At 46.0% G+C, this 26,137-nt stretch overlaps 1 protein-coding gene across 11 annotated transcripts in view; it reads right to left on the bottom strand.

Annotated features, from left to right (window-relative positions):
* Positions 1-492: 492 nt before the first annotated feature.
* The window catches only part of CLCN5 (chloride voltage-gated channel 5), a 203,043-nt gene continuing 177,398 nt past the window's right edge, over positions 493-26,137 (bottom strand). For all 11 annotated transcript variants that reach the window (NM_214139.2, XM_085006329.1, XM_085006322.1 and 8 more), the window contains 8 exon segments: positions 493-7,701; positions 9,554-9,770; positions 10,213-10,611; positions 12,666-12,852; positions 15,049-15,591; positions 15,824-15,904; positions 20,397-20,603; positions 21,742-21,864. In NM_214139.2, coding sequence (NP_999304.2) covers positions 7,611-7,701; positions 9,554-9,770; positions 10,213-10,611; positions 12,666-12,852; positions 15,049-15,591; positions 15,824-15,904; positions 20,397-20,603; positions 21,742-21,864 — 1,848 coding nt within the window. In that variant the 3' untranslated portion in view covers positions 493-7,610.

Below are 26,137 nucleotides of genomic sequence, written 5' to 3'. Positions count from 1 at the left end.
CCCCAACCTCCACGCCCCCCGCTTTTATGATCAGAAATCAATAGCAATGAAATTTCGAGTCTTCATGAGTCTTTTTTTTTTTTTTTTGGCTTTTTGCCTTTTCTAAGGCCGCTCCCTCCCTCGGCATCATCTGGATGTTCCCAGGCTAGGGGTTGAATTGGAGCCACAGCCACTGGCCGATGCCAGAGCCACAGCCATGGAGGATCCGAGCCATGTCTGCAACCCACACCACAGCTCACGGCAATGCCGGATCCTCAACCCATGGAGCGAGGCCAGGGATCGAACCCACAACCTCATGGTTCCTAGGCGGATTCGTTAACCATGGAGCCACGACGGGAACTCCACATGTCTTAGAGATATTACAGGATTTAACACCTACCTCTGAACCAAACATGATTCAAGCACCCCCTCCACACACACACACACACACACACACACACACACACACACACACACACATTTAGGGTCTTCAAAGACACATCAGACGCCAAGTCGGATAAGGCTGTGCTTTATTACATGCATAATTACAAATCTGTGCTAAGTGAAAAAATGTATAAAGCAATGGCAACCTGGGTTTAAGCCACACAGAGAAAGGGCTGGACAGTCCCATTAACCCTTCTGCCAATGTCCATCCCATTGCCTTGAACGTGATTGTTTCCCTTTCTTGTAAGTTGCATAGCACTTGTCAAAGTACTTTCCTTTCGTGGTCTCAGTTTATCCTCACAACAACCCTGTGAGGTAGGTAGGGCAATTAACACTATCCCCATTTTGCAGATGGGAACACTGAGGCACAGAGCGGTTAAAGATCTCGAGGCTAGTATAGTAGAAGCATAGGGAATAGGAACCAGGTCTCCTAACTCCCCAGCCCACATCTTCCTTTTGAGACTACGCTGCTATGCTTGACCAGGGAGCAGAATGAAGTATGCAGTGGTACAGGCTGGTACAGCTTTGGTACAGGCTGTGCCTATGAACAGGGACCGACATCTCCAAAAGTTAGAATAAAGCTAAGAAAGCATGACTAACGGGTTGGCAACACTCAGAGAAATAATTGCTCTGAACAGCTCAGCACCAAGCTTCCTAGGGAAACTCAGGCTATATTAGCTTTGGTTGATGGTGGTCTCTGGACGCCTAGCTATTGCTGATGGCTATACCTCAGCTTCAGCTGAACTTTTACCAACTCTCAGGAACGAAGATATCGAGTCAGACAGGTTTTCTTTGGCTACACATGAGCTTATTACAGAGAGATGAATAGAGTGGCCCACGGGCTGGAACCCGGCCGCTCTGATCCTCTTGGCCTCACTGGCTCACCCACAGGTAGGAGTCTCCCCACAGCCAGAAATGAATGGACAGAGGTCAGAGCAGGAGACTGGCCTTGGTCAAATGAAGAAGAGTTACCATCAAAACATCCATGTCATCCTCAAGTGACATGACCAGGGTGCGGTCTATCTGGCCCAACTCCCTTCTGGCCTGTAGCTGGTTAGCAGCATAGCTTCGAAAGACAGTTTAAAAGAACAAACATATTAAACACATCTGTTTTTTTTTTGTTTGTTTTTTTGTTTTTTTGTTTGTTTTTACCTAGAAGGAAATTAATTCTGAATCATAACATAGTCCCAAGGGACCAAATATATCATAAAAAAGTAAATATTTATTTTTAAAAAAATCTGAGTACTAAAAAGGCAGGACAATGGGAAAGAGAAGAAGGGATACAGTGAAACAGAGGCGACAGGGGGGCGGGGGGAAAGGCGCACTCTTGCAGGTGCATGTATCTGGAGGTACACTCAAGAAGAGAAGGAGGCGAAACATTCGCATCCTGACTAAACCACTGCGGGCCACCGCTCATCCCCATTCTGTCAGGTGGCACTTCGCGCCCCAAATCCTAGACTGCCTCTGCCTTCCGACAGATTTGGACAAGTACTCATGTTTAGCAATGCATACGTCCTATGTCTGCCCTGAGAGGCTACAGCCCTGCATCCTCCCAACAGGTACCGTGGGCTTTAGCCCCGACGGTGGAGCAAAGCCCTGTTGGCCCCCAGCAATGCGGATGTATCCTCCATGCTCTGTTCTCCGAAGGACCCTCTCCCTCTCCAAAGATCCACCTTCAAAACCACACACATGTAACAACTGAGAAAAATTTGAACATAGGGCATGGGGAGGAGGGAAGGCGGAGAGACAGAGAGACAGGGGCGGGCAAGGCAGAGACCCCCTTTTTAAAAACAAAACAAAACAACAACAACAAAAAACCTCTCGTATTTTTTATACCATCACCTGCCTTTTCTCTTGAAAAGGCCACACTCTAGGCAGGGCATTCATTCCATGCATGTGCACACAGAAGCCGAAGACCCTTTGGCAGGAACTTAGAGGTAGGAACTGATGACTGCGAGACTGAGCTGGGTGACTGGAGAGGTCATTCCCCACCCCCAAAAGGAACACCCACTCCGCACGTCGCAGACTTTTCTTTTCTTTTGTGATCTGGCCAAACCAGACCACACAGTGGAAAAACCGTTTTTGCTCCCTGCATCACTTGAGGACGTTGCCCAGATCCAGATGTTTTGAAGAGAGACGCTGGCCAGCAAACCTGGGGGCAGTAACTGGACCTGGCTACCACCTGCTATTATTCCGGCCAAGAACGTCTCTCCTCAGTGCCCACAACCGAGAGTGAGGCGGAGCCGATTTGAGTGGCTGCCTCGGATCCAACTATGTGGATTGCACTTCAGATTGACCCAGGTCCCTGAGCTCTGAGAAACCCTCACCTTTTTCTTTTTCATGTACAAGACGTACATACGCAGGAGGCTGACAGTGGAACATCTGTAAATATTTTGCTAACAAAATTCAAGATAATCTACCTGCAGCTTAGCATCGAGGCAATGGCAGTGGATGCCGCCCTCTTCATGTGTCTGGTCTTAGGTCAGCCCTCTCCATCAAAGGAGACTGCCTCCAGCCAAATGCTGCTTTGAGCCTCTTGGTTGCTTGGAAAGCCCCGTCTTTGGGAGGCTACTCATTTTTTCTCCCCTTGAGGCACGTGATCAAGCCGATGAGAAAGGCCAGGATATCTGGCTAGGGGCATGGAATGGCCTTCCTCCCACCATCCTGCAAGACCTCACATAGTTTCTTACGAGACTTTCCATTCTCTCTCCAAAGGGAATCCAGGTAATCCTGGAGGTGATTAAAAAAAAAATGGGGAGTTCCCGTCATGGCTCAGAGGTAATGAACCTGACTGGGATCCATGAGGTTGCAGGTTCCATTCCTGGCCTCGCTCAGCAGGTTAAGGATCCGGTGTTGCCATGAGCTGTGGTGTAGGCCACAGATGCAGCTCGGATCTGGCACGTTGCTGTGGCTCTGGCGTAGGCCGGTGGCAACAGCTCCGATTCGACCCCTAGCCTGGGAACCTCCATATGCCACAAGGTACAGCTCTAAAAAGCAAATAATAATTATAATAATAATCATCAAGGTTGTAGGACACTTAAATACAGACCACACATTTAGGTGGTCTTTTTTTTTTTTTTTTTTTTTTTAAGGACTCAATATTCCACCTCCCCTTTGCTTGCAAAAATCCTGATTTTTTTCTCAGGGTTTTCAAGAGCTCCGTACTCTCCACACCACCATGAAAGATGCTTTCCTGCTCTCTCTGAACAGATGAGTGGCCTGCGTTCGGCTCTGATCCAGTGAACGCAAACAGATTCCTCCCAATACAATGTGGTCAGTCGCCAGGCAGTACTTTGGCAACATAAGACGCACTGGCCTTTTCAAATTTTTGGTCATTGTCTTCACTCTCATTTCTTAAGAACACCACCTCAAAAACTGCACTCCCTGTGTTTTGTTAAAAAATAAACCCAAAAGCTGCCATGCGGTAACAAGGATGCCTTCCTACGCATCACCTCACAAAACCAACCAAAATCAAGACCCAACCGGGACAGTGGATTCCAATACGTATTACTTTCTCTGGTGGATTCTATTGCACGCTGGCTTCAAGCACCTGTTTGCTCCCCGCCCCCGACACCTGAATGGGTTCGTAAATTCATAGTTAAGAATTACTGCGTAGCCTTAGACCACACCGAGTCTCCATTGCTTTCTCATTCTCGGGTTCCAACACAACTGAAGACTTGCCAGAGGCATGTATGCTGCGCTCTGCTCTACCCGCCAAGGGTTCAGATTCAGCCTCTGGTGCCCAAACACGTGAACTGCTTTGCAGTTCCATCAGCAAATCAATCGTCTGCTCTGCTGGCTGTCAAATGCAAAGCATCACCCACGTCAGATCATCCGCCAGAGGAGCTGTGCGCTGTGGATTTTATCACCTCTAACGCCACAGCTGGGCTGAGCCAGATGTTCCACCGGGAGCCAGAAAAGAGAGCGTCTGAATAAACATCCAAACACAAGTGATCTGGAAAACAGCCATTATTTTGCCTGTTCAGTTTAGTCCCCTGCCTTAACTATTTCAGCTGCTTTAATTCTTTACATGGCAGATCTGAAGATATGAAATAGAGCAGTTAGTTTTGGGGTTTTTTTGGTTTTTTGTTTTTTTTTTTTAACAAATCTATAGACTCTCATTCCTTTCATGGCTGGATGTCTCCCACATATTCTGTCTTGGAAAACCTTAACTCCGCGGAAGCACTTCTTGGCATTCTTTTGTAAATCCCTTGGGTCAGGCCATCTTTTTTTTTTTTTTTCTTAATACCAGGATCGACTAGTCTCGACTCACATGAATTATTCGATCACAGATTATCTCGTCTTTTGCCACTGAGGTATGTGGCCACTTGAGGCTACTGACACCCCCCCACACACACCGACCACCAGATCAGCTTTGTTGGTTTAAGTGTGTCCAACTGCTGAAGTGGCAATGGCCGAAAGAACATTTTTCTAGGCCTCAAGACAAGAACCTCTTGAGGGTTAAGGTGCTGAGCTAGCAGTCTAATGGAGGGCTCTACCACAATTAGCCAACCTTTGAGCCAAACCATAGGAATGGACATCTAATGGACATAGAACACCACACACTACAGCTACTTCTAGCCTTTGAGTCACGAGGATTCCTGAGAAGCTGAGGTTTTAATGAGTGAGATTTATCAGGAGTGAGGTATCAAAGGGGTATTATTCTCTGGAGGGCCAATGGGTGCTTAACATCTAGAAAGTATACCTTGGCACAGTGTTATCTGATTTCTTGAATTTTTTTTTTTCTGGGAAGTAGCACCTTAACACCGGCTCATCTGTCTAAAAGCGAGAACAGAGCCTACAAGAAACACAATGGCAAACTCAGACACCCTCCGTATACCCGCTGCCCTATGAAATGCGACCAAACCTTTCGCGGTCATCGAATACCAGAAATGCTACCCTTTCCTGTTTTGCAAACTTTAGTTGGACAGCTGATAAGAGAAAGATAGGTAATGAACCAGAAGTACACACGTAAGAACTTTGCTACACAATACACAGGGTAGTCAGGCAGACGGCCTCAGAGTGTGTGAGGGAATCAGTGGCACAGGATGGACAAGAGATGTGAAGTTACTGAGGCATGACTATAATATAAGATAACCTAGGGAGGGCTTTTTTTTTTTTTTTTGTCTTTTTCATTAAAATGCTAGAGTGATATACTTAAAAGGAGAGAGTCTGGTGACTGCCTTTTTAAAGATAAATATCAAAATAAGCTTTGGCTCACCAGTTCTGGGCAGTAAAAGAATTTCAGATTTTTGGAGAGATAAGAACTAGGGGTTAACAACCAAAAAAAAAAAAAAAACAAAACAAAACAAAATGCTGAGTCTCAGAGATCAGCAACTTTTAAAATGAGGTATGCAGGGGGTGGGAGAGGATAGGCCAAGGGACTGGTGATTCTCGGCCAGAAGGAAGGTGGGGAGGGCCGGGGACAGATTCACAAAACGGGAAAGGCTCAATGCTCCCCACTAGGGTTGGAGTCTCACTGCTGTGGGTAGCAGCGTGGAAAGGGCGGTGCGGTGGCAGCTACTTGAGCTCCAGGGCAAAGCAAATGGTCCTCTGGTCCAGGGGCCGTTAAGATTGTGGAGGCTTGGTTGACAATTTAACTAGCCCTGGGCAGGGGGGGAAGGGGTTGTTTTGTGTAACAGGAAATCATTAACCAGGCAGAGCGCTCAACCCCAAAGAGGGGACTCAGGACTGAGGCGGGGGAAAGGGAGAAGAGAGGAGGGGGAACGAACGACTGCATGTGGGCAAACCTGTAGAAGATGAAACCAGAGTCGGAATGATGGCGGTGGCTCTGTAATGCCACCAGCTGTCCCTAGTGCGTGATGTCCTCTACTGCAGTCAAGGTGGTGGGAAATTGAGACAGGCACCTTTTCGAGTGGATTGCAAGCACCTTTGGTGTCACCAGGCCTTGTCCACACCCCTGGGTCTGAGGACGGGTTAGGATTAGGAATAGGGTTGTATTAAGAATTCCAAGGAGCCTCAAGGGAGTCACAGCTGCCTATCCTGTTCCGATGCCTTGAATGTATTTGCAAGTACCTCAAAGCCTAAATTCACGATCGCGGGGACAACACTGGCCTGTTAGACGTACTTAACACTGGGAGGCGGCATGGGTGCCCAGTTATCCTAGTACTGGTGGTTGTTACGAAGGAATGCATGAGAACGCAGACACAGCTCGGAATCGTCCCAGCTTTACCAGTATGCAGTCTCGACGTGGTTCCCTTTACGAGTCTTACATACTCCAGAAGCCGAGAGCACCATCACTCGTGGAGGTGGCATCTGGATGAGCGGATCGGTGGGGACCTCACCAAAATGTGAAATTCCTAGTCGGTGACTTTGCTTAGAACTTGACTAATCATTCATTTCAAGGAAGCTGGAGAAATCGTTTCCTTGCTACTAAGACATTCATGGCCAAGTCCTTGTCTATGAGCTAACCAATCTGGAAAATTACCCTTTTTGTCAGACAAGGAGAAAATTCTATAACTTGTTGTGCACTTCAAAAGAGTACCAGGAACAAGCAAGCTATAAAAGTCAACCTCTCTAAATTCATTTAGAGGAGATTAACCAAAGCAGCATTGTCTTATAATCAGATATTAAAATTAACATACACACACATAAACTAATAATGCTAAATATTGTAACAGGAATAGGATTAACATTTGAACTGAATTCACAGTCTGGAAAATACCATTACTATTTTCCTTCTGGCTTTCCTTTCTGTGGTTGGAAAAAGCAAAGCCCCTTAGTTTACACTTCATCTTCCACCAATGACAGTCAGAGTCCCCAAAAGTGACTTTTTCATGAGTTTCCTGCAGGCTATAGGTCAGGACGGCTGGAATTTTTCTTGCATAGTTTTCAGTGATTGCATATTGGCTAACGATTATGTTTTAAATTAAAAAAAAATCTTTAAAAAAAAAGAAAAAGAATTAAAACCATAGCAATCTTGTTCACGCTTTCATGAAATCCTCCTAATGCAATATCACAGAAGCCTTACTGAATTTTCTCCTAAAGAGAAGATTAATTTCCAGAGATTATGTAGTGCAACTGGTTAACTTGTAGGAAAGAGACAACACACTAATATAACTTCACCATCCAAATGTGGGAAATGTGGTTTGAGTACCCAGTTAATAAAATATATCCATGGTCTGCACTGTCCTTCCTGTTTTATATCCAGTAACAACCCTGTGATTCTAGTTGAAGAGAATGGAATCGGGATCTTGGTTGGCCATCTGTGCTATGTGCTTCAGCACATCCTTTTTGGTAATGATTCCAAGCAATCGCCTAAAAGACAAAACAAGACAATGAAACACACATCAGTCTGTAGTTAACACAATGTCCTCAAAGGTGAACCTTTTCCTTCTCAGGCTTTTTCCCACTTTGTCTTTGAACACTATCTGCCCTGAGAGAATGAGGTGATAATGGGACTAGGTTACATGTACCCGGCAAATGGGACAATGCGTGGGTCCCTAAGCAAGCTCTACGCATTTCTACCTCTAGGGCTTATATCCTGCTATTTCCTGTGGTTTAAACATTCTTCTCGGAGTGGCCATTGGGGTGCAGCAGCAACGAATCCAACTAGGATCGAGGAGGATGCGGGTGCGATCCCTGGCCTTGCTCCGTGGGTTAAGGATCCGATGTTGCAGGAAGCTGTGGGGTAGGTCACAGACGCGGCTCAGATCTGGCTCAGATCTGTGGCTGTGGTGTAGGCCGGCAGCTGTAGGTCTGATTTGACCCCTAGCCTGGGAACTTTCATATGCGGCAGGTACAGCCCTAAAAAAAAAAAAAAAGTGCAAAAAAAAAATCATTCTCTACATGTATGAATCTCACCTTTTGCAAGCCAGTTCACATGTCCCTCTTCTAGAACGCCTTCCTTGATCCTATGAGCTGGCAATAACTGTGCCCTCCTCCTAGGAACAGCATGTTCTGGGCACACTTCTTCCGTAGCACTTGTCCTGTTTGCTGTTGTACTATAAGCACCTGGGTGTGTTCGGCTTCCCTATAACACACTACACACTCCTTGAGGGCAGAGAAGGGTCTCATTCACTTTTGCCTCTCCCCGGAATCTAGTGGAATACCTTCGTACATGAAGTACAGATTCGGGAAAGGTTGAAGGAATCAGTTAGAAAAAGTCCCCCTACTGGTTTCAATCCTGCAAGACATCTGTTACACTATCCAGAAATTTTTGAGGGTGAAATTCTTATATAATTGCTGGATTAACATACCATGTTCACACACACACACACACACACACACACACACACGCACGTCCCCCTTCACCTCAACTTCCTTTGCTTTCCAATGAAAAGAGCAGGGCTTTCTTGACTGGATAAGAAATATCCTGGAAAGGAGTTCCCATTGTGGCTCAAGGGTTAACAAACCTGACTAGGGTCCATGAGGATGCGGGTTCGATCCCTGGCCTTGCTCCGTGGGTGAAGGATCCGGCGTTGCCATGAGCTGTGGTACAGGTCACAAATGTGGCTCAGATCCCGCGCTGCTGTGGCTGTGGTGAAGGCCGGTGGCTACAGCTCCGATTCGACCCTTAGCCTGGGAACCTCCATATGCCGCGGAAGTGGCCCTAAAAAAAAAAAAAGACCAAAAAACGAACGAACGAATGAATGAACGAACGAACGAAAGAAAGAAAGAAAAGAAATACCCTGGAAAGAAAGAGCCTCAGCCTTGGGAGTCAGAAGACTTATATTTAAAGCCTACGTCTACTAGATGGTAACAGGGGGGTCCTTGCATATATAATCTTTAAACCTCACTGGAACTTGGATTTCTTACCCTCAAATATAATAACAAAGGTACCATAAGGACCAAATACTGTACACATCCTACTGAATCCAATGATTTCAGTGCTGCCTGTTTCTAAGAACAGACTTGTTTCCTTCGCAGGGGAGGAACGGAGTTATTGGCAACGTGCGGCCAGCAGTTCACGTCTCTCAAACCCACTATCTTCCCCAACACCCTTTCCTATGAATCCTGACAGTGAAAGACACATCTGCCTTCATCGCAGAGCTTCCGAAAGGTCTAGACATGCTGCTGATGTTCCTGGACATTCCTGAGCTCTTTCTTTCTCTCTCTACATTCTCTTCTCTCCCCATATCCAACTAGCTTTGCACCAAAGAGCTCTCACCCATTGTGCGTAACCAGGCACTGGCGCAGGCCCAGCTTGCGGAAGATATCCACCACGATCTCCATGGGTGTCAGGTCGGTCACAGTGAAGGGGCTGAGGTCCAGGATGTTCCGAAGCTTGAGGGTAGGCGGCGTGTATGGGGGCATTGGAGGAGAATGCTCGGTGAAATAAATGATGGACGTGCTCACAACTCCATCCTGTTTTTTTCGGGCATTTTCTAGTTGAAAAGTCGGGGCGGGGGTGCAAAAAAAAGGTTGAAAAAGGAAGGACTGTTTCTAACCTTCTGGCCCCTAACTAGTCCCTCTCCCTCGGTTATATATATATATATATATATATATATATATATATATATATATATGACAATGTAAATATGTTAGTTTCAAGTGTACAGCAAAATGATTATATATTACATGATATATGATATATCATAGATAGACGGATAGATAGATAGATATCCTTTTTCAGATTCTTTTCCATTATAAGTTATTATAATATGTTGGGTATAGTCCCCTATGCTATACAGTGGGTCTTTGTTGTTTGCCTATTTTGTATATAGTAGCGTATATACGGTAATCCCAAACTCCTAATTATCCCTCCCCGCAATGCATATTTATTTCTTTCCATAGTGGACTCCCTCAGGCCCTTTCTGAAATCCTTACCAATTGAAATAATGAGATCTCTTCGGAGGACAAAACCCACAAGTCTTTGGGACTCCCGCGATACCACCACTGGGAAGCCACTGTAAGTGGTTTCACTGATAATGGTCTCTACATCTTCCACGGTCATACTGTCCTGAGTGAGTACAGTCAACGAAGGATCGTTTCTCCGGGGTTTCATCACGTCCATTGCCAGGGTCTTATGAGCAAACTCTTCTTTGGCTTCAAGAAAGGGGTATCCATTGAGACGAATGTGGGCATCATAGATGCCCTCCCGCCCGAGAGCGTCTGCCACCCACTTGCTTGTCATGGCTGCTGCCATCAGAGGCACAATGTATTCCAGGCCACCAGTCAGTTCAAACATTATGACAACAAGAGAAACAGTCATCCGAGTCACCCCACCTGCACAAAAACAATTTAAAACATCAGACACAGACTACATTCCAAAGGCAGGCGAGCAGAGGAGTCACTGCAGGTATGAGCCTATCCTAGGCCCCAACCAGAAAATGTCAGTTATCAGGAACGTCACTAGGGAGTTCCCATCGTGGCTCAGTGGTTAACAATTCTGACTAGGAACCATGAGGTTGCGGGTTCGATCCCTGGCCGCGCTCAGTGGGTTAAGGATCCAGCATTGCCGTGAGCCGTAGTGTAGGTCGCAGATGCAGCTCAGGTTTGGCGTTGCTGTGGCTGTGGCTTAGGCAGGCAGCTACAGCTCCGATTCGACCCCTAGCCTGGGAACCTCCAAACGCCAAGGGAGCGGCCCAAGAAATGGCAAAAAAAAAAAAAAAAAGAAAAGAAAGAAAGAAACATCACTAAAAGGAGGCCTCACCTACAACTGCACAGACCCTTGCAACTGCATTCAAGCAAATTTACAATGGACAGGAGTCAGATCTCTCAGAATAACCTCTACAAAAGTACAAATTGCCTCCTTCAGTCTTCTTTAACTGGTCTGTTCCTCCCCACTCCCAATTATAAAAGTAATTGCATAAGATTGCTATGATTTACAGGAGTTCCCGTCATGGCGCAGCAGAAACGAATCTGACTAGGAACCATGAGGTTGCGGGTTCGATCCCCGGCCTCGCTCAGTGGATGAAGGATCTGGCGTTGCCGTGAGTTGTGGTGTAGGTCGCAGACATGGCTCGGATCTGATGTTGCTGTGGCTGTGGTGTAGGCTGGCAGCTGTAGCTCTGATTCGACCCCTAGCCTGGGAACCTCCATGTGCCGCGGGTGTGGCCCTAAAGAGCAAAAAAAACCCCGAAAAACTCCATCATTTACATAACACTATAGATCCAAGAGGTTTTCTGGGATGTGTACTCACTGTGGAAAATTATATATATATATATATATTTTTTTGGTCTTTTTGCTATTTCTTGGGTTGCTCCTACAGCATATGGAGGTTCCCAGGCTAGGGGTCGAATTGGAGCTGTAGCCACCGGCCTACACCAGAGCCACAGCAACTCGGGATCCGAGCCACATCTGCAACCTACACCACAGTTCACGGCAACGCTGGATCGTTAACCCACTGAGCAAGGACAGGGATCGAACCCACAACCTCATGGTTCCTAGTCAGATTCGTTAACCACTGCACCACGACGGGAACTACAGAAAAATATATATTTTTAAGTATATAAAACAAAGTCATTATCCATAAGCTCACTGCCTAGAAATACGCAGAGTAAAACTTTCCAATGTCTTCCAAGTTTTTTACTATGCAAAAAGGTATGTTCTTACACACATGAGCGCATGTTATATTTAATTCCCCACCATGCTTTTTCTCCCAACTTTATGGTGGGAACCCTTTGTGTATTAGTACAAATTTATTTCATATTGTATTTAAAGACATTAAACATAGTATCGCATTCAGTGGGTGCATAGTATCACATTATATGGATAATAGTTTATTTAACCAGTCCCCTATTGTGCTTTTAGGTTGACTCCAATTATTTACTATCATAAATAACATCATGATGAACATTCGTGTGCGGATATCTGTCCCAATTTTGAATTATTTCCTTAATATGATAGAATTTGAGGGAAGAATTACTCTCAAAGAGGAGGAATGTAGATATATGGTAAAAGAAGGTTTCCTTGGAGTTCCCATTGTGGCTCAGTGGGTTAAGAATCCAACTAGTACCCATGAGGATTCGGGTTCGATCCCTGGTCTCACTCAGTGGGTTAAGGATCCCACGTGGCTGTGGCTGTGGGTTGGGCCGGCAGCTGCAGCTCCGATTCGACCCCTAGCCTGGGAACTTCCATATGCCGTGGGTGGGGCCCTAAAAAGAAAAAGAAAAGAAAAGGGGATGTTTCCTTAAAGCAACTGAAAATGTCAAACCTGACCAGAAACAGTCATTTAAAAAAAAAAAAAAAAAAACTACAGTCAATTGTGTTTAATATCACTGTCTTTATCACGTCACCTGTGTGGTGATCTCTCCGAAATCAATGCAAACAGTACTCACCCAAGCAGGCTGCAGCCCCAACCATGGCATAAAGGCCAGGGGTGATACAGTCCGCTCCTTGACTGCACCAGCTATTGAAGATGGCCCAGTCATGGTGGTAATAAGCCAGCTGTTCCATCCCTACTCCCAAAAGCCGACCCGCTATAGCACCAACAGCCATGCTAGGGATAAAGAGGCCAGAGGGGATCTGCAAAGAGAAAGCAAAAGATGGTCACTGAGAAGTGACATGATCGCCTGGCATATGGTAAGGGGTAGAGGACTGTCCCTCTGCGAAGCAAACAGGCCAATGACAATTGAACTATGCACTATGCTAGCAAGTGGCTGCAAAGATTTGTGTGACACTACGGGGACTAGAGGTTCTCTGGGACGTGCAGGCAAGTACGACTGCAAAGACGCTTACCCTGATTCGGGGTCCATCAGGCAAGAGCCTGAACTCTCCAGACCAACACAGAACTGGAGGCAGAAATTAAGCCTTTCCCAAAGAAAAAGGAAAATAGATGGAGTTTCTCATATATGCAGACATTTTCCCCAATTTTGAACTTTTATCAGTATTAATTACCCTTTATTGACTGTCTACCATGTTCTATCCATGCTGGATGCTCTACAGACAGGATTTCACAGGTTCTTTAAAACCACCCCAGGAGGCAGGTGCTCTCCCAACTCTCAAAGGACCTAAGGTGCAGAGAGGGTAAGGAACTCACCCAAGGCCGAGAGTTAGTACACACTGGTGCTGGGGTGTAAATGCAACGCTTGTAACCACTCTCATGTATCGAATCCTGACCCATTGCTCACACAAAAAGGATGGCGCATGAGGTTGCAGTGTATTTCCACAGTATAAAGAAAGAGTCAATGATTACATTTTTAAAAGGAGGTAGTGACTATGGTCCCATGACTATCCCAAAAAGGAACTCTAAAGCGTCTGTCTCCCCACTCTTTTTTTGACTCCTGGGTTACAGGGAGGCATTCTCAATTTGCTGTGCTAAGTAAGAGAGGGTTAATGTTGGCAGGGATAATCTGAGAGCAGAGTATTTGAACATAACTTACGTTTGGAGTTCCCTTGCGGCATAGTAGGTTAAGGATCCAGCATTTTCACTGCAGCAGCCCGGGGCACTGCTATGGCTTGGGTTCGATCCCTGGCCTAGGAACCTCTGCATGCTGTGGGCGTGGCCAATAAAATTACACAAAGTAAAAACGCTTGTATTTGGTTCTGGAATACATTTGAATTGGGGTGGATCTGATGGTCTGCAAATTCACTTTAAAAGAAAGAATGAAGCATGAGGTGAAAAGGAGTTCTGGAAGCACCGCAAATCTGTCCAGGTGCTGAGAAAGATGGGTATTAATTCAGAGATTACAGTTCTGCCTAAACTGCGTGGCCGGTTCTTATTTTCTGGTTTTAATCGCCGTTCCCTTAGAGGGAAATACCTTGGTAGGTGAGTGCTGAATTAAAAAAAAAACAAATAAAAACCAAGGAAGAAGGAGGATAATACATTAACAAACTCTCCTTTCTGGTTCCTTCTGACACGTGGAAATGATAACAGGTACTTAAAGTAAAAAAGGTGCTGGCCTGATGCCTGCTTTTGATCATCTAAATGGATTGCCTGTGAAATTCCTGGAATACCTGGACGTGGAAAACCACAGTAAGAATACATTTAGCTATCTATTGGGTTGAACCCTATGGAATTGTGATTTCAGGAGTCAAAAAGGTCAGCAACTTGATTTGGTTCAGCCTAAGATTTTGCTTTATGGGTAAACTCAAAAGCTACCTCATAAGGACTAAAAATGCATTGGCCAGATAGTTTTCTGATCCAAAATGCACTGGAATAAATACCTCGCCATCCTTTTTTTTTTTTTTTTGAAGAGCCACACCTGCGGCATATGGAGGTTCCCAGGCTAGGGGTCTAATGGGAGCTACAGCTGCGACCTACACCCCCAGCTCACAGCAACACCGGATCCTTCACCCACTGAGCAAGGTCAGGGATCGAACCTGCGACCTCATGGTTCCCAGCTGGATGTGTGTCCACCGCACCATGACGGGAACGCCCCGCCATCCTTTTTGAGGGGCAAAATACGCTCTCCACAGAAAAGGAGAAGACCCACGTCTACTTGAAATCTCATCAGCGGGGATTGCGTTTGGCCTAAAACTAGGCTTGGACAATTTTGCATAGCAGTACAACTGTCTAAGGAGTCATGAGGACATGTGGGGTGGTGGGGGGGAGGGCTTGGGGGGGAAGGGCTTGGATGGGGCGGCGGGGGTTGGGGTGGTGGGAGAACACTGGGTGAAGCTTGACACGCCAAACGAGCCATAAGAATTGTAGGTCCCGGCTTCGCCCTCCGAACCTCCAGCCACGCACATAACCACCGAGGACCAACGGAATCTCCTCACCTTCATGCCAAAGGTGAATATAGTGATGACGATTTTCAGGATGAGGGTCAAGGCCAGCTGCCACATCGCACTGTAGACGCCCGCACCAGCCGGCCTGTCGGGAAGCTCAGCAGCCTTGCTTGTGTTGAAACGGTTCTCATAATCGCAGAGCTTGGAGGAGTCCAGAAGGCCACAGTCATTGAACAGCTCGGAAATGAGCTCGCTTGTGCTCATGCGGGTGTACTCATTGGGGAAAGCCAGGATGGCGGTGATGGCTGTCACGACGAGCACCTCTATGACCGGATACTTGCCCAACTGGGTGGTCTTCCGCTTCCGACACCAGGCGATGTTGGTGCGGATAAACAGGGCTCCCCACAGGCCGCCAAAGATGCCCAGCAGGATGAAGGGCACGAGCTCAAAGAGATGCCACGGGGTGTGAAACTCCACATAGAACAGAACCAGGCGGCTGTTGCCAAATGGGTTGATGGAGCGAAGGGTAAACGCGGCCACTAAGGCCGCAAAAAACGAACGCCACAGTGTTTTGAGGGGAAAGTAGTAGCTGACCTGTAAGACAGTGAGAAGGTCAACTCAGTCAATATGCAGAACCCGTCTGGGATGAAAAATCGGTGCTGTGGGAAGTCGAGCTGGGCATGAAAACTGCCTGGAGATCTGGGGTCCCAGGGCAAAGCACTGGAGTTGGGCGGTGCATGTCGGAACTGCAACGTGTAGAGGCAGTGGCCCAGAATTCCAGGCACAAAATCAGGGGTGTGTTCCACAGACAGATAAAAGCTGTTACCTCTTCCAGGCTGAATAATACTCCGCCGATAGGTGCCCCGAAGGCCACAGACACACCGGCTGCGGCAGCAGCTGACAAGACCTACGATCCAAAACTCAAAATTACTTCATAGGATAAGGCTACCTTCCAACCTTCAATCACATGTTTAAAAAAAGGAATGTTAGACTGGATTGTGATGATCTTTGTACAACTATAAATGTAATAAATTCATTGAGTAATATATAAAAAAAGGAATGGTAGTGGTTACTAAAGATTTTTTTAAAAAAAACCTTAAGGAGTTCCCGTCGTGGCTCATCGGTTAACGAACCCGACTAGCATCCATCAGGACTTGGGTTCCATCCCTGGCCTCACTCCGTGGGTTAAGGATCCGGCACTGCTGGGAGCTATGGTGTAGGTGGCAGATGCGGCTCAGATCCCGTGTTGCTGTGGCTCTGGGGTAGGCCGGTGGCTGCAGCTCTGATTCGACCCCTAGCCTGGGAACCTCCATATGCCATGCGTGTGGCCCTAAAAAGACAAAAAAAAAAAAAAAAAAAAAAAAACCACACAGAAAAACAAAAAACCTTTACATGCTCCATGTCCACCTTATCAAAAATGAAATTCAGTTTATATTGACTTTGAGAGTGAACACTGTATGCTGCATTTTGAATACATGGTTCACATGCTGGAACAGGTGAAGGGCCTTTCCCGTGCAATCTCCTTAGACATGATTCCAAGTTACTTGACACCCGATTCCAAATTACACCCCAATCTCCAATACTCCTGATTCAGGAATGGATTTTTGAGTCTGGAGACCTAGTCACTACCTAAGTAAAATACTTACAGTGATGTATTTACAGAGCACTTTCTTTACAGGGAAGATCTTTTAAAATGAGGTTTTAAAGAAGGTTCTACTGATACAAAACGGAAGGAAGAACTGGCTCACAGGCATTCCCTTTGGGGTGCAGCAGAAACGAATCTAACTAGCATCCATGAGGATGCAGGTTCAATCCCTGGCCTCGCTCAGTGAGTTAAGGACCCGGCGTTGCTGTGAGCTGTGGTGTAGGTCCCAGCTGCAGCTCGGATCCTGCACTGCTGTGGCTGTGGTGCAGGCCAGCCACTGCAGCTTCTAGTCAACCCCTAACCTGGGAACCTTCATATGTCGTGGGTATGGCCCTAAAAAGAGCAAAAAGAGAAAAAAAAAGTTTTCGAAGAATAAAATAGTTCCTGGCAAAATAAATAGGCAGGCTTCTCTGGGAGCGCAGGATGGCCTAGGAAAATGAAGGGGGGAAAGGTCATCCCTGGTGCTAGCTGGGGAGGACTTTGAAACCCAAGGCTGCAGTGGCTTTCATCTGAGAAAGATAAGGACATTCAACTCAGAACTTGAGAAAGAGGATTTCAGTGATTTCACGTCGGATGATTTATGAGGAAGAAGAAAGAATCAAGGCAGCCAGTTTAACTTTAATTTTAGGTTATATTTATGCCCTGCCTTCTCCAATCTCTATTTTACTCTCAACCATCTGGCCACTTTGACAAGACCCTGGGACATAAAAGGGTTACAGCTGATGGTGAGAACAACAGAAAAAAAATAACTGCCAATGGAGTTCCCATCGTGGCTCAGTGGTTAATGAATCCAACTAGGAACCACGAGGTTGTGGGTTCGATCTCTGGCCACGCTCAGTGGGTCAAGTATCCGGCGTTGCCGTGAGCTGTGGTGTAGGTCACAGATGCGGCTCGGATCCCGCGTTGCTGTGGCTGTGGTGTAGGCCGGTGGCTACAGCTCCAATTCAACCCCTAGCCTGGGAACCTCCATATGCCGCGGGAAGCGGCCCTAGAAAAGGCAAAAAGACAAAAATAAATAGATAAATAAATAAATAAAAATAAATAACTACCAAGTCTAAATAAGTAATAGGAAATGAATGACATGGTCAAAGATTCACACGTTTAGTTAGAGAAATATATGGCATCTGTAGAAACAGACAAATCAAACTCCGCTCTCATTTTCTAAGGAACAATCTGAACAAAAATGCCTCTTGTATGGAACAAAAGCAACCAGTAATCTAGCTTCCAAGTCACCTCTACCCGTGCAAAACCAGCAACAATCAACACTTTACTCTTGCCAGTTAAAATATTTTGTCAGAGTTCCCGTCATGGCACAGTAGTTAACGAATCTGACTAGGAACCATGAGGTTGCGGGTTCGATCCCTGGCCTTGCTCAGTGGGTGAAGGATCCGGTGTTGCCATGAGCTGTGGTATAGGGTGCAGACGCGGCTCGGATACCACGTTGCTGTGGCTGTGGTGTAGGCCGGCGGCTACAGCTCCGATTAGACCCCCTAGCCTGGGAACCTCCATATGTCACGGGAGTGGCCCAAGAAATGGCAAAAAAAGACAAAAATAAATAAATAAATAAATAAACTGTTTTGTCTTCATCTCTTTAGCTTCTGTTGTACATTTTTCCTGTCTAACAACCTCTCCAGTTTAATACTGCCTTTATGTCCCTCTACACTTGACAGATAAGCTAAACAAGCTACTCAGATTCCCCCCTCTCTCTCTCCTACCAGGAACTTTCCCCCATGAACTATCAAAATGTATCCCATGTTTGAAATTTTAGCATCTTTGAGATTCCTTCCAAGTCTTACAGTGAATTTTGTTTTTTTGTGGGTTTTTTTTTTTTTTTTTGGCTTTTTTTAGGGCCACACTGTGGCATATGGAAGTTCCCAGGCTAGGGGTCGAATCGGAGCTGCAGCTGCCAGCCTACACCACAGCCACAGCAACATGGGATCTGAGCCGCGTCTGTGACCTACACCACAGCTCAAGGCAAGGCCGGATCCTTAACCCACTGAGCGAGGCCAGAGTTCAAACACACAGCCTCGTGGATACTCATCAGATTAGTTACCACTGAGCTACAACGGCAACTCCTACAGCGCATTTTGTTTTGTTTTGCTTTCAGAATAAATCACTAGGTTCCAATTTTGTGAAAAATCCTTTCTAACAAAATGCCCTTGGTCTTGACCCATTCCATATGTGATTTCTTTGTAATTCCAGGAAAACAGAGCAAGAACCATTTTTTTCTTAAATCCTTAATTATGGTGGGACGAAAGTAACCAATTACTTGGAACTATTTGAGAAAATAGTTCTTCCTCCTCAAAATGATACACACATTAATAGCTGCATGAACACGAGAACAACGAAGATGCTGCAGTGGGACTAATTTAGCAGGGTTGAGGCAGAAGACAGAGAGAGATTCGATACCCAGAGAAACTGAGGCACCATGCCGTTAGGTAGAAATAAAAGGTAAAAAAGCTGGCATCCAAAACACATGCTGAATTTACATTCGTCCACAGAAATAAACAACTTCTTCTTCTTTTTTTTTTTTTTTTTTTTTTTTTTGTCTTTTTGCCTTTTTCAAGGGCCGCTTCCCGTGCCATATGGAGGTTTCCAAGCTAGGGGTTGAATCAGAGCTGTAGCCACCAGCCTACAGCAGAGCCACAGCAACGCGGGATCCCAGTCGCATCTGCAACCTACACTACAGTTCACGGCAACGCCAGATCCTTCACCCACTGAGCAAGGCCAGGGATCAAACCCGCAACCTCATGGTTCCTAGTCAGATTTGTTAACCACTGAGCCACAATGGGAACTCCAAACAACTTCTTTTTTAAAAAAAAAAAATCTTCCCATGTTTTTGGAGCTTATTTTGTAATAGAAATAGCACATGCTTGCATAGAATTAAAAGTTAAAGTCCTTACTTTTCCCTCACTGCCACCTCATTTTTCCCCTCACCAGAGGCAGACGTTCTTAAGAGCTTGGGGGTAAAACCACTTCCCAGGCATTTTCATTCTAGGTGCATATATGTGCCCTTTCCAAAAATATGAACTGATTTTTTACTATACACATTAGTCTGAAATTGGCTTTTGAAACTTTAATGGTATTTTACAGCCACCATTCCATGTCAGTATACAGAGTGCTAGCTTTCTCTTTAATAGTTGCATAGTATTCCCGGAGTTCCCATCATGGCTCAGTGGTTAACAAATCCGATTAGGAACCATGGGGTGGTGGGTTCCATCCCTGGCCTTGCTCAGTGGGTTAAGGATCCAGCATTGCCGTGAGCTGGGGTGTAGGTCTCAGACTCGGCTCGGATCACCCGTTGCTGTGGCTCTGGTATAGGCCGGCAGCTGCAGCTCCGATTGGACCCCTAGCCTGGGAGCCTCCATATGCCACAGGTGCAGCCCTAGAAAAGACAAAAACAAAAACAAAAACAAAACAAAACACCAGGTGCATAGTATTCTAGAATATTGCTTATTCAATCAGTCCCTCATTCATGGACATTTTGATTGCTTCAGTTTTTTACTGTGTTGACAGATGCTCCATCCTTTATCCCCACATGCCTCTGTGCACACATGGTAGGATGTCTGTAGGATATATCCCTAGAAGTGGGACAGCTGGGTCAAAGGGTATCTGCCTTAACACTGGTAGGGTCCCCAAACTCTCCTTCCCAAACAATCCTAAGATTGTACCACTCCCACTCTCACAACAACAACAACACCCCCCACCACCACCAAAAAAAAAAAAAAAGGCTCTTAAGGCCATTTGTCATTACCTCTCTGCGCTTGGCTTCATTCTTCCGGTATTTGTTGAAGCAGTGGCACAGGATGTTCCCACAGCAGCAAGCCACGTGCACTAGGGGGCCCTCTTTGCCCAGGCTCAAGCCAGATGACACTGCCAGTACCAACGTGATGGTTTTGATAATCAGGGTCCACTTACCCAAATAGCCCCTAATAATAAAACCACTCAGGATCGTTTTAATCTGCAGGTCAAACACAGAGAGGTGCCATACAGACTAAGTAAGGAAACGAGGCTTAGAAACGGTAACTCCGGTCCTCATTTTAGAAACTGCACCTTTTGAACAAGTGACAGCCCGATGCCTGAGCCACAGTGATAATCCTGGTTTGGGAGGGAACCCAGGGGCCCAAGAAAGTGAAAACTCTTCTTTAAACCTTCATGGTCCTTTTTGGGGGGTGGGCAAGGGGGCAAGTGACAACTGGGCAAGGGAGTATTGCAAGTACTGGGAGTACATGTATACCGAGAAAGCGGGGGTGGAGAGGGAGGGCATTTTCCTTGCTCATATCCTTACAGACAAGCAGAGCCTTGACTGTCTGCCAAGAAATTTGTAACCATGACTTGGTCAGGAAACAGAGAGGGGGAGTTCCCGTCGTGGCTCGGTGGTTAATGAATCCGGCTAGGAACCATGAGGTTGCGGGTTCGATCCCTGGCCTCGCTCCGTGGGTGAAGGATCCGGTGTTGCCGTGAGCTGTGGTGTAGGTCGCAGACGCAGCTCGGATCCCACGCTGCTGTGGCTCTGGCGTAAGGCTGGCGTCTACAGCTCCGATGAGACCCTTAGCCTGGGAACCTCCATATGCTGAGGGTGCGGCCCTAGAAAAGGCAAACAGAAAAAAAAAAAAAAAAAAAAAAAAAAAAAAAGGAAACAGAAAGGGGCAAGGTCATCCCAGTCACCTAAAATCTCAGGGGTTTCAGTCACGGTCAAGCAATCGAAACCCAAAGTCCCTAGAACGAGGGATTTAATCACTCTCCTTCCAGCCCAAATCATATTGCAGCAAATGCAGCAAAATAGTTTGATGTCTTCTGCTCGAACAAACGGACAGTACCACCATTTTTGCAGGCCAGAATCTGGATCTACCCTAGGAGATTCTTGGGTAGGGAGTCGGGGAGGTCTTCAGGGACCTGATTCAGCAGGAACCCACAGGAGGCTAGGAATCAACTCCCTTTTATTAATGTCCAGGTAGCCCAGGCTGGGAGAGAGGCCCTAGCGTGCCTCGGCATCTGATGCTGTTTACTATGCAATTGTGGTTTATGCTGGAGTACATATTAAACGGTTTGAACTGAAAAGGATGCATGATCGTTAGCATCCCATTTTAGAGACTTACCTCAGGGATTCCGGAGCCGCAGGCATAAGGGGCGAAGACCTTGACAAGAGACACAGCGAGGAAGGCAAACAGGAGAGCCCAGAGGACGTACATGAAATAATTGACTATGTAGGCAAAGGCGCCCTGGAACGGGGCGGGGGGGGGGAGAAAGAAAGAAATTTGTTTTAGCTCAGACAGCCTCCATGAGTTCTTCTGAGTAATGGGTTTTCAGCAGAGGAGGTCAGAAAAAAAAAAAAACAATATTGAATTGTTCAAGATGTTCCTTCCCAGATGGCCAGCGAAGCAACCACTGAAACGCAGTCAGCCCGCTTCCTTTGCTAAAGCCAAAGGAAAGTGACAATGGCTTCTAAGGATGCACAAGAATAAAGAAGCAAATTCACTCTCTCTGTGAGAGCTTCGACAGATTCTGTAGTCAAATATACATGATACGCTGGCACTTTATTAAGAGGCTTAAGAGCCCTGAAGTTCCTGTTGCAGCTCAGCGGAAATGAACCCAACTAGTATCCATGAGGATTCGGGTTCGATCCCTGGCCCCACTCAGTGGGTTAAGGATCTGGTGTTGCTGGGAACTGTGGTGTAGGTCGCAGATGAAGCTCAGATCTGGTGTTGCTGTGGCTGTGGCTCTGATGCAACCCCTCGCCTGGGAACTTTCATATGCCACAGGCATGGCCTTAAAGACAAAAAAAAACAGGAGTTCCCGTCATGGCTCAGTGGTTAATGAATCTGACTAGGAACCATGAGGTTGTGGGTTCGATCCCTGGCCTTGCTCAGTGGGTGAAGGATCCGTTGTTGCCATGAGCTGTGGTATAGGTGGTAGATGTGGCTCGGATCCCGAGTTGCCGTGGCTGTGGCATAGGCCGGTGGCTACAGCTCCGATTGGACCCCTAGCCTGGGAACCTCCATATGCTGTGGGAGCGGCCCAAGAAATGGCAAAAAGACAAAAGGGGGGGCCTTAACAGCCCTTTCATTGGAATGGCTGAACCTTGGCTATACCTATGAAGTGAGGACTGGCTCAGAGGTTGCACTAAATTCATCATTGGCTACTACCTACCTTGCTACCAAGGTCTCATAGGAGGTTAGAGTATCTACAATTCCTGGGTGTTTTTCTTAAAATAAACAAATACTTTGTAAAAATCAAAAATTTTTAATATAAAAAATTAAATGTTAAACAAAAAAGATCTAAAAAAAAAACCCCAAATCCCAATTGCCTTCTATAGAGAGGACCACATCTTTGAGAGAATTTTGTACAGTATTAGCAAAGGTGTAGTTGCTGAGTCAACTCAGCAACAAAAAGATGCAGTAGGAAGTTTGGGGTTCTGACCATCAGACAAAACCAGTGAGATGCCAGCTATGCCAAAGAATAAAGCAGAAATAGTTATGGGGGGGGGAGTGGGCGGTGCTGCACCTTGGCATATGGAAGTTCAAGGGCTAGGGGTCAAATCGGAGCTGAACTGCCAGCCTTTGCCACAGCCATAGCAACGTTGGATCCTTAACCCACTAAGCGAGACCAGGGATCAAACTCACAACCTCACGGACAGCATGCCAGGTTCTTAACCGCACCGGGCCACAATGGGAACTCCGCGACAGCTATTTTTAAAAATGGAGAGAATATATTTATGAGACTATCCCCCATGATAATGAAGTCTGCTAGAAAAGAAATCTAATTTTGAGCACTAATAAGGATGTGCCAACATTAAAGCACTTGCAAACGGCTATGCCTTACTGGAAAAAAAAAAAAAAAAGATCTTGAACATTAGCAGATTATGCGTGCTGATAGAAATAATCTTGGGCTTATCAGACACAACCTAGAATAGATTTATAAGGAGATCCTGCTGAATAGCATTGAGAACTATGTCTAGATACTCATGTCGCAACAGAAGAAAGGGTGGGGGAAAAAACTGTAACTGCAATGTATACATCTAAGGATGACCTGACCCCCTTGCTGTACAGTGGGAAAATAATAAAATAAATAAATAAATAAATAAATAAATAAATAAAGAAATAATAAGAAGGTGAAACGCACTTAAATTACATGAAACACAAAGCTCAAAGGACTCTTGACTTTTTTTTTCTTTTTAGGGCCGCACCTGAGGCATATGGAAGTTCCCAGGCTAGGGGTTGAATCAGAGCTACAGCTGCTGGCCACAGCCACAGCCATGGCAATGCAGGATCCGGGCCAAGTCTGCAACCCACACCACAGCTCACGGCAACGCCAGGTTCTTAACCCACTGAGCAAGGCCAGGGATAGAACCTGCATCCTCATGGATCCTAGTCGGGTTTGTTAACCACTGAGCCATGAAGGGAACTCCCATTCTCGAATTTTCAAAGCCTAAAACCTTATCAAAGCAATTCATTGACTTAGACAAAATAATTCGTCTCTTTAGCAAGGAGAACCAAAATGCTCACAATTTTTCTGAGTTATGATTTTGACACAGGTTTTTCATTATTTTAGTCCTTCAGAGGAACAAATTCTCTCTTGGCCTTAACAAATGTAGCCAGAGAGGAAGAAGACTCTAGATGCAGGAAACAAAGAGGGAAAGGGAATGAAAGGGAAAGTGGTTGAAACTGGCTAGAGGCAGAGACAGGAGGCCAAGTTCTCAGCAGGATAACTCTTCTTAAAAGCCAACAGACTCTTGGGAGTCCCCACCATGGCTCAGTGGAAAAGAACCCAACCAGTATCCATGAGGATGCAGGTTTGATCCTTGGCCTCACTCAGTGGGTTAAGGATTTGGCGTTGCCATGAGCTGTGGTATAGGCTGCAGATGCGGTTCAAATCCTGCATTGCTGTGGCTGTGGTGTAGGCCAGCAGCTGCAGCTCCAATTGGATTCCTAGCCTGAGAACGTCCATATGCCATGGGTGCCACCTGGAAAAAGCAAAAATAAATAAATAAATAAATAATAAAATAAAAAGCCAACAGACTCTTTGCCCAGGCAAGGATTTCATTCATTAAAAGGAAAGCCAGAGGAGTTCCCTTGTGGTGCAGTAGGTTAAGGATATGGTATTGTCACTGTTGTGGCATGGGTTTGATCCCTGGTCCAGGAACTGCCACATGTCAAGGGTACAGCAAATATATATATATATATATATATATATATATATATATATATAAAAGAGTAAAAAAAAAAAAACAAGGGCATCTCTCTCTCTCTCTCTCTCACACACACACACACACACACACACACACACACACTCTCATCCTAAATTCCAGGGCATCTCAAATTTTTCTATCCAAGCATGTACTCCTAATCTAAGAGAGAAGATAGAGGGTGGAGCACCCAGGAGCAGAGCTGAAATAAGATTTTGTTTTATCTTAAACATGAGAATTTTGCATTCCTTTTGAATGACTCTTACATTTAATTTCTGAAAAACATTTCTTCCAAATATTCAGGAAAACCTGATAATCTGGGAAGGCACGTGGCATGTACCCTGAGGTTTCCCATACCCTCTGGTACGCTGACCTTACCCCAGTTTGAGAAGCGCAGACTTAAACCCTCTCACATATTTAGAACGTATCTGACCATTTTATTGAATTCTTTCCCAAAGCCAATATGCATAGTCAGATATGTACGTAACACTCTTATTTCTGACTTTATTATCTTCTTACTTTTTTTTTCTTTTTTGGCTGCCCGGGGGGTACATGGAGTTCCTGGGCCAGGGATCAGATCTGAGCTGCAGTTGCGACCTACAATGCCAGATCCTTAACCTACGAGGCTGGGCTGGGGATCAAAACTGCATCCCAGTGCTGCAAAGATACTACTGATCCCATTGCACCACAGAGGGAATTGAGATTTGAGGGATGTTTTGTGTGCTTTTTTTGTTTTTGTTTTTTGTCTTTTTGTCTTTTTCTAGGGCCACATCCGTGGTATATGGAGGTTCCCAGGCTAGGGGTCTAATCAGAGATACAGCCGCTGGCCTACACCACTGCCACAGCAATGCCGGATCCGAGCCACATCTGCAACCTACACCACAGCTCACGGCAATGCCAGATCCTTAACCCACTGCACGAGGCCAGGGATGGAACCAGAAACCTCATGACTCCTAGTAGGATTCGTTAACCACTGAGCCATGACGGGAACTCCTTGTGTGCTTTAAAAAAAAAAAAAAAAAAAATTTACGGCTGCACCTGTGACACATCGAAGTTCCTGGGCAGGAAATGAATCTGAGCTGCAGCTGTGATTTACGCCACATCTGCGGCAATGGAGATACGTTAAGCCACTGTACCAGACTAGGGAGTGAACTCGCACCTCCGCAGTGACCCAAGCTAATGCAGTCAGAATCCTTTTTATGTCTTTTTAGAGCCGCACCCACAGCATATGGAGGTTCCCAGGCTAGGGATCAAATTGGAGCTATAGCCGCTGGCCTACACCACAGCCACAGCAACAGGGGATCTGAGCC

This window comes from Sus scrofa, chromosome X (genome assembly GCF_054392235.1).
Source record: "Sus scrofa isolate SSC_HxYL_T2T_F1_AM1 chromosome X, Sscrofa_HxYL_maternal_Yorkshire_Landrace_v2.0, whole genome shotgun sequence".
NCBI lineage: Eukaryota > Metazoa > Chordata > Mammalia > Artiodactyla > Suidae > Sus > Sus scrofa.
The sequence above is the reverse complement of the archived record's forward strand: the minus strand, read 5'-3'. Positions and strand labels throughout refer to the sequence as shown.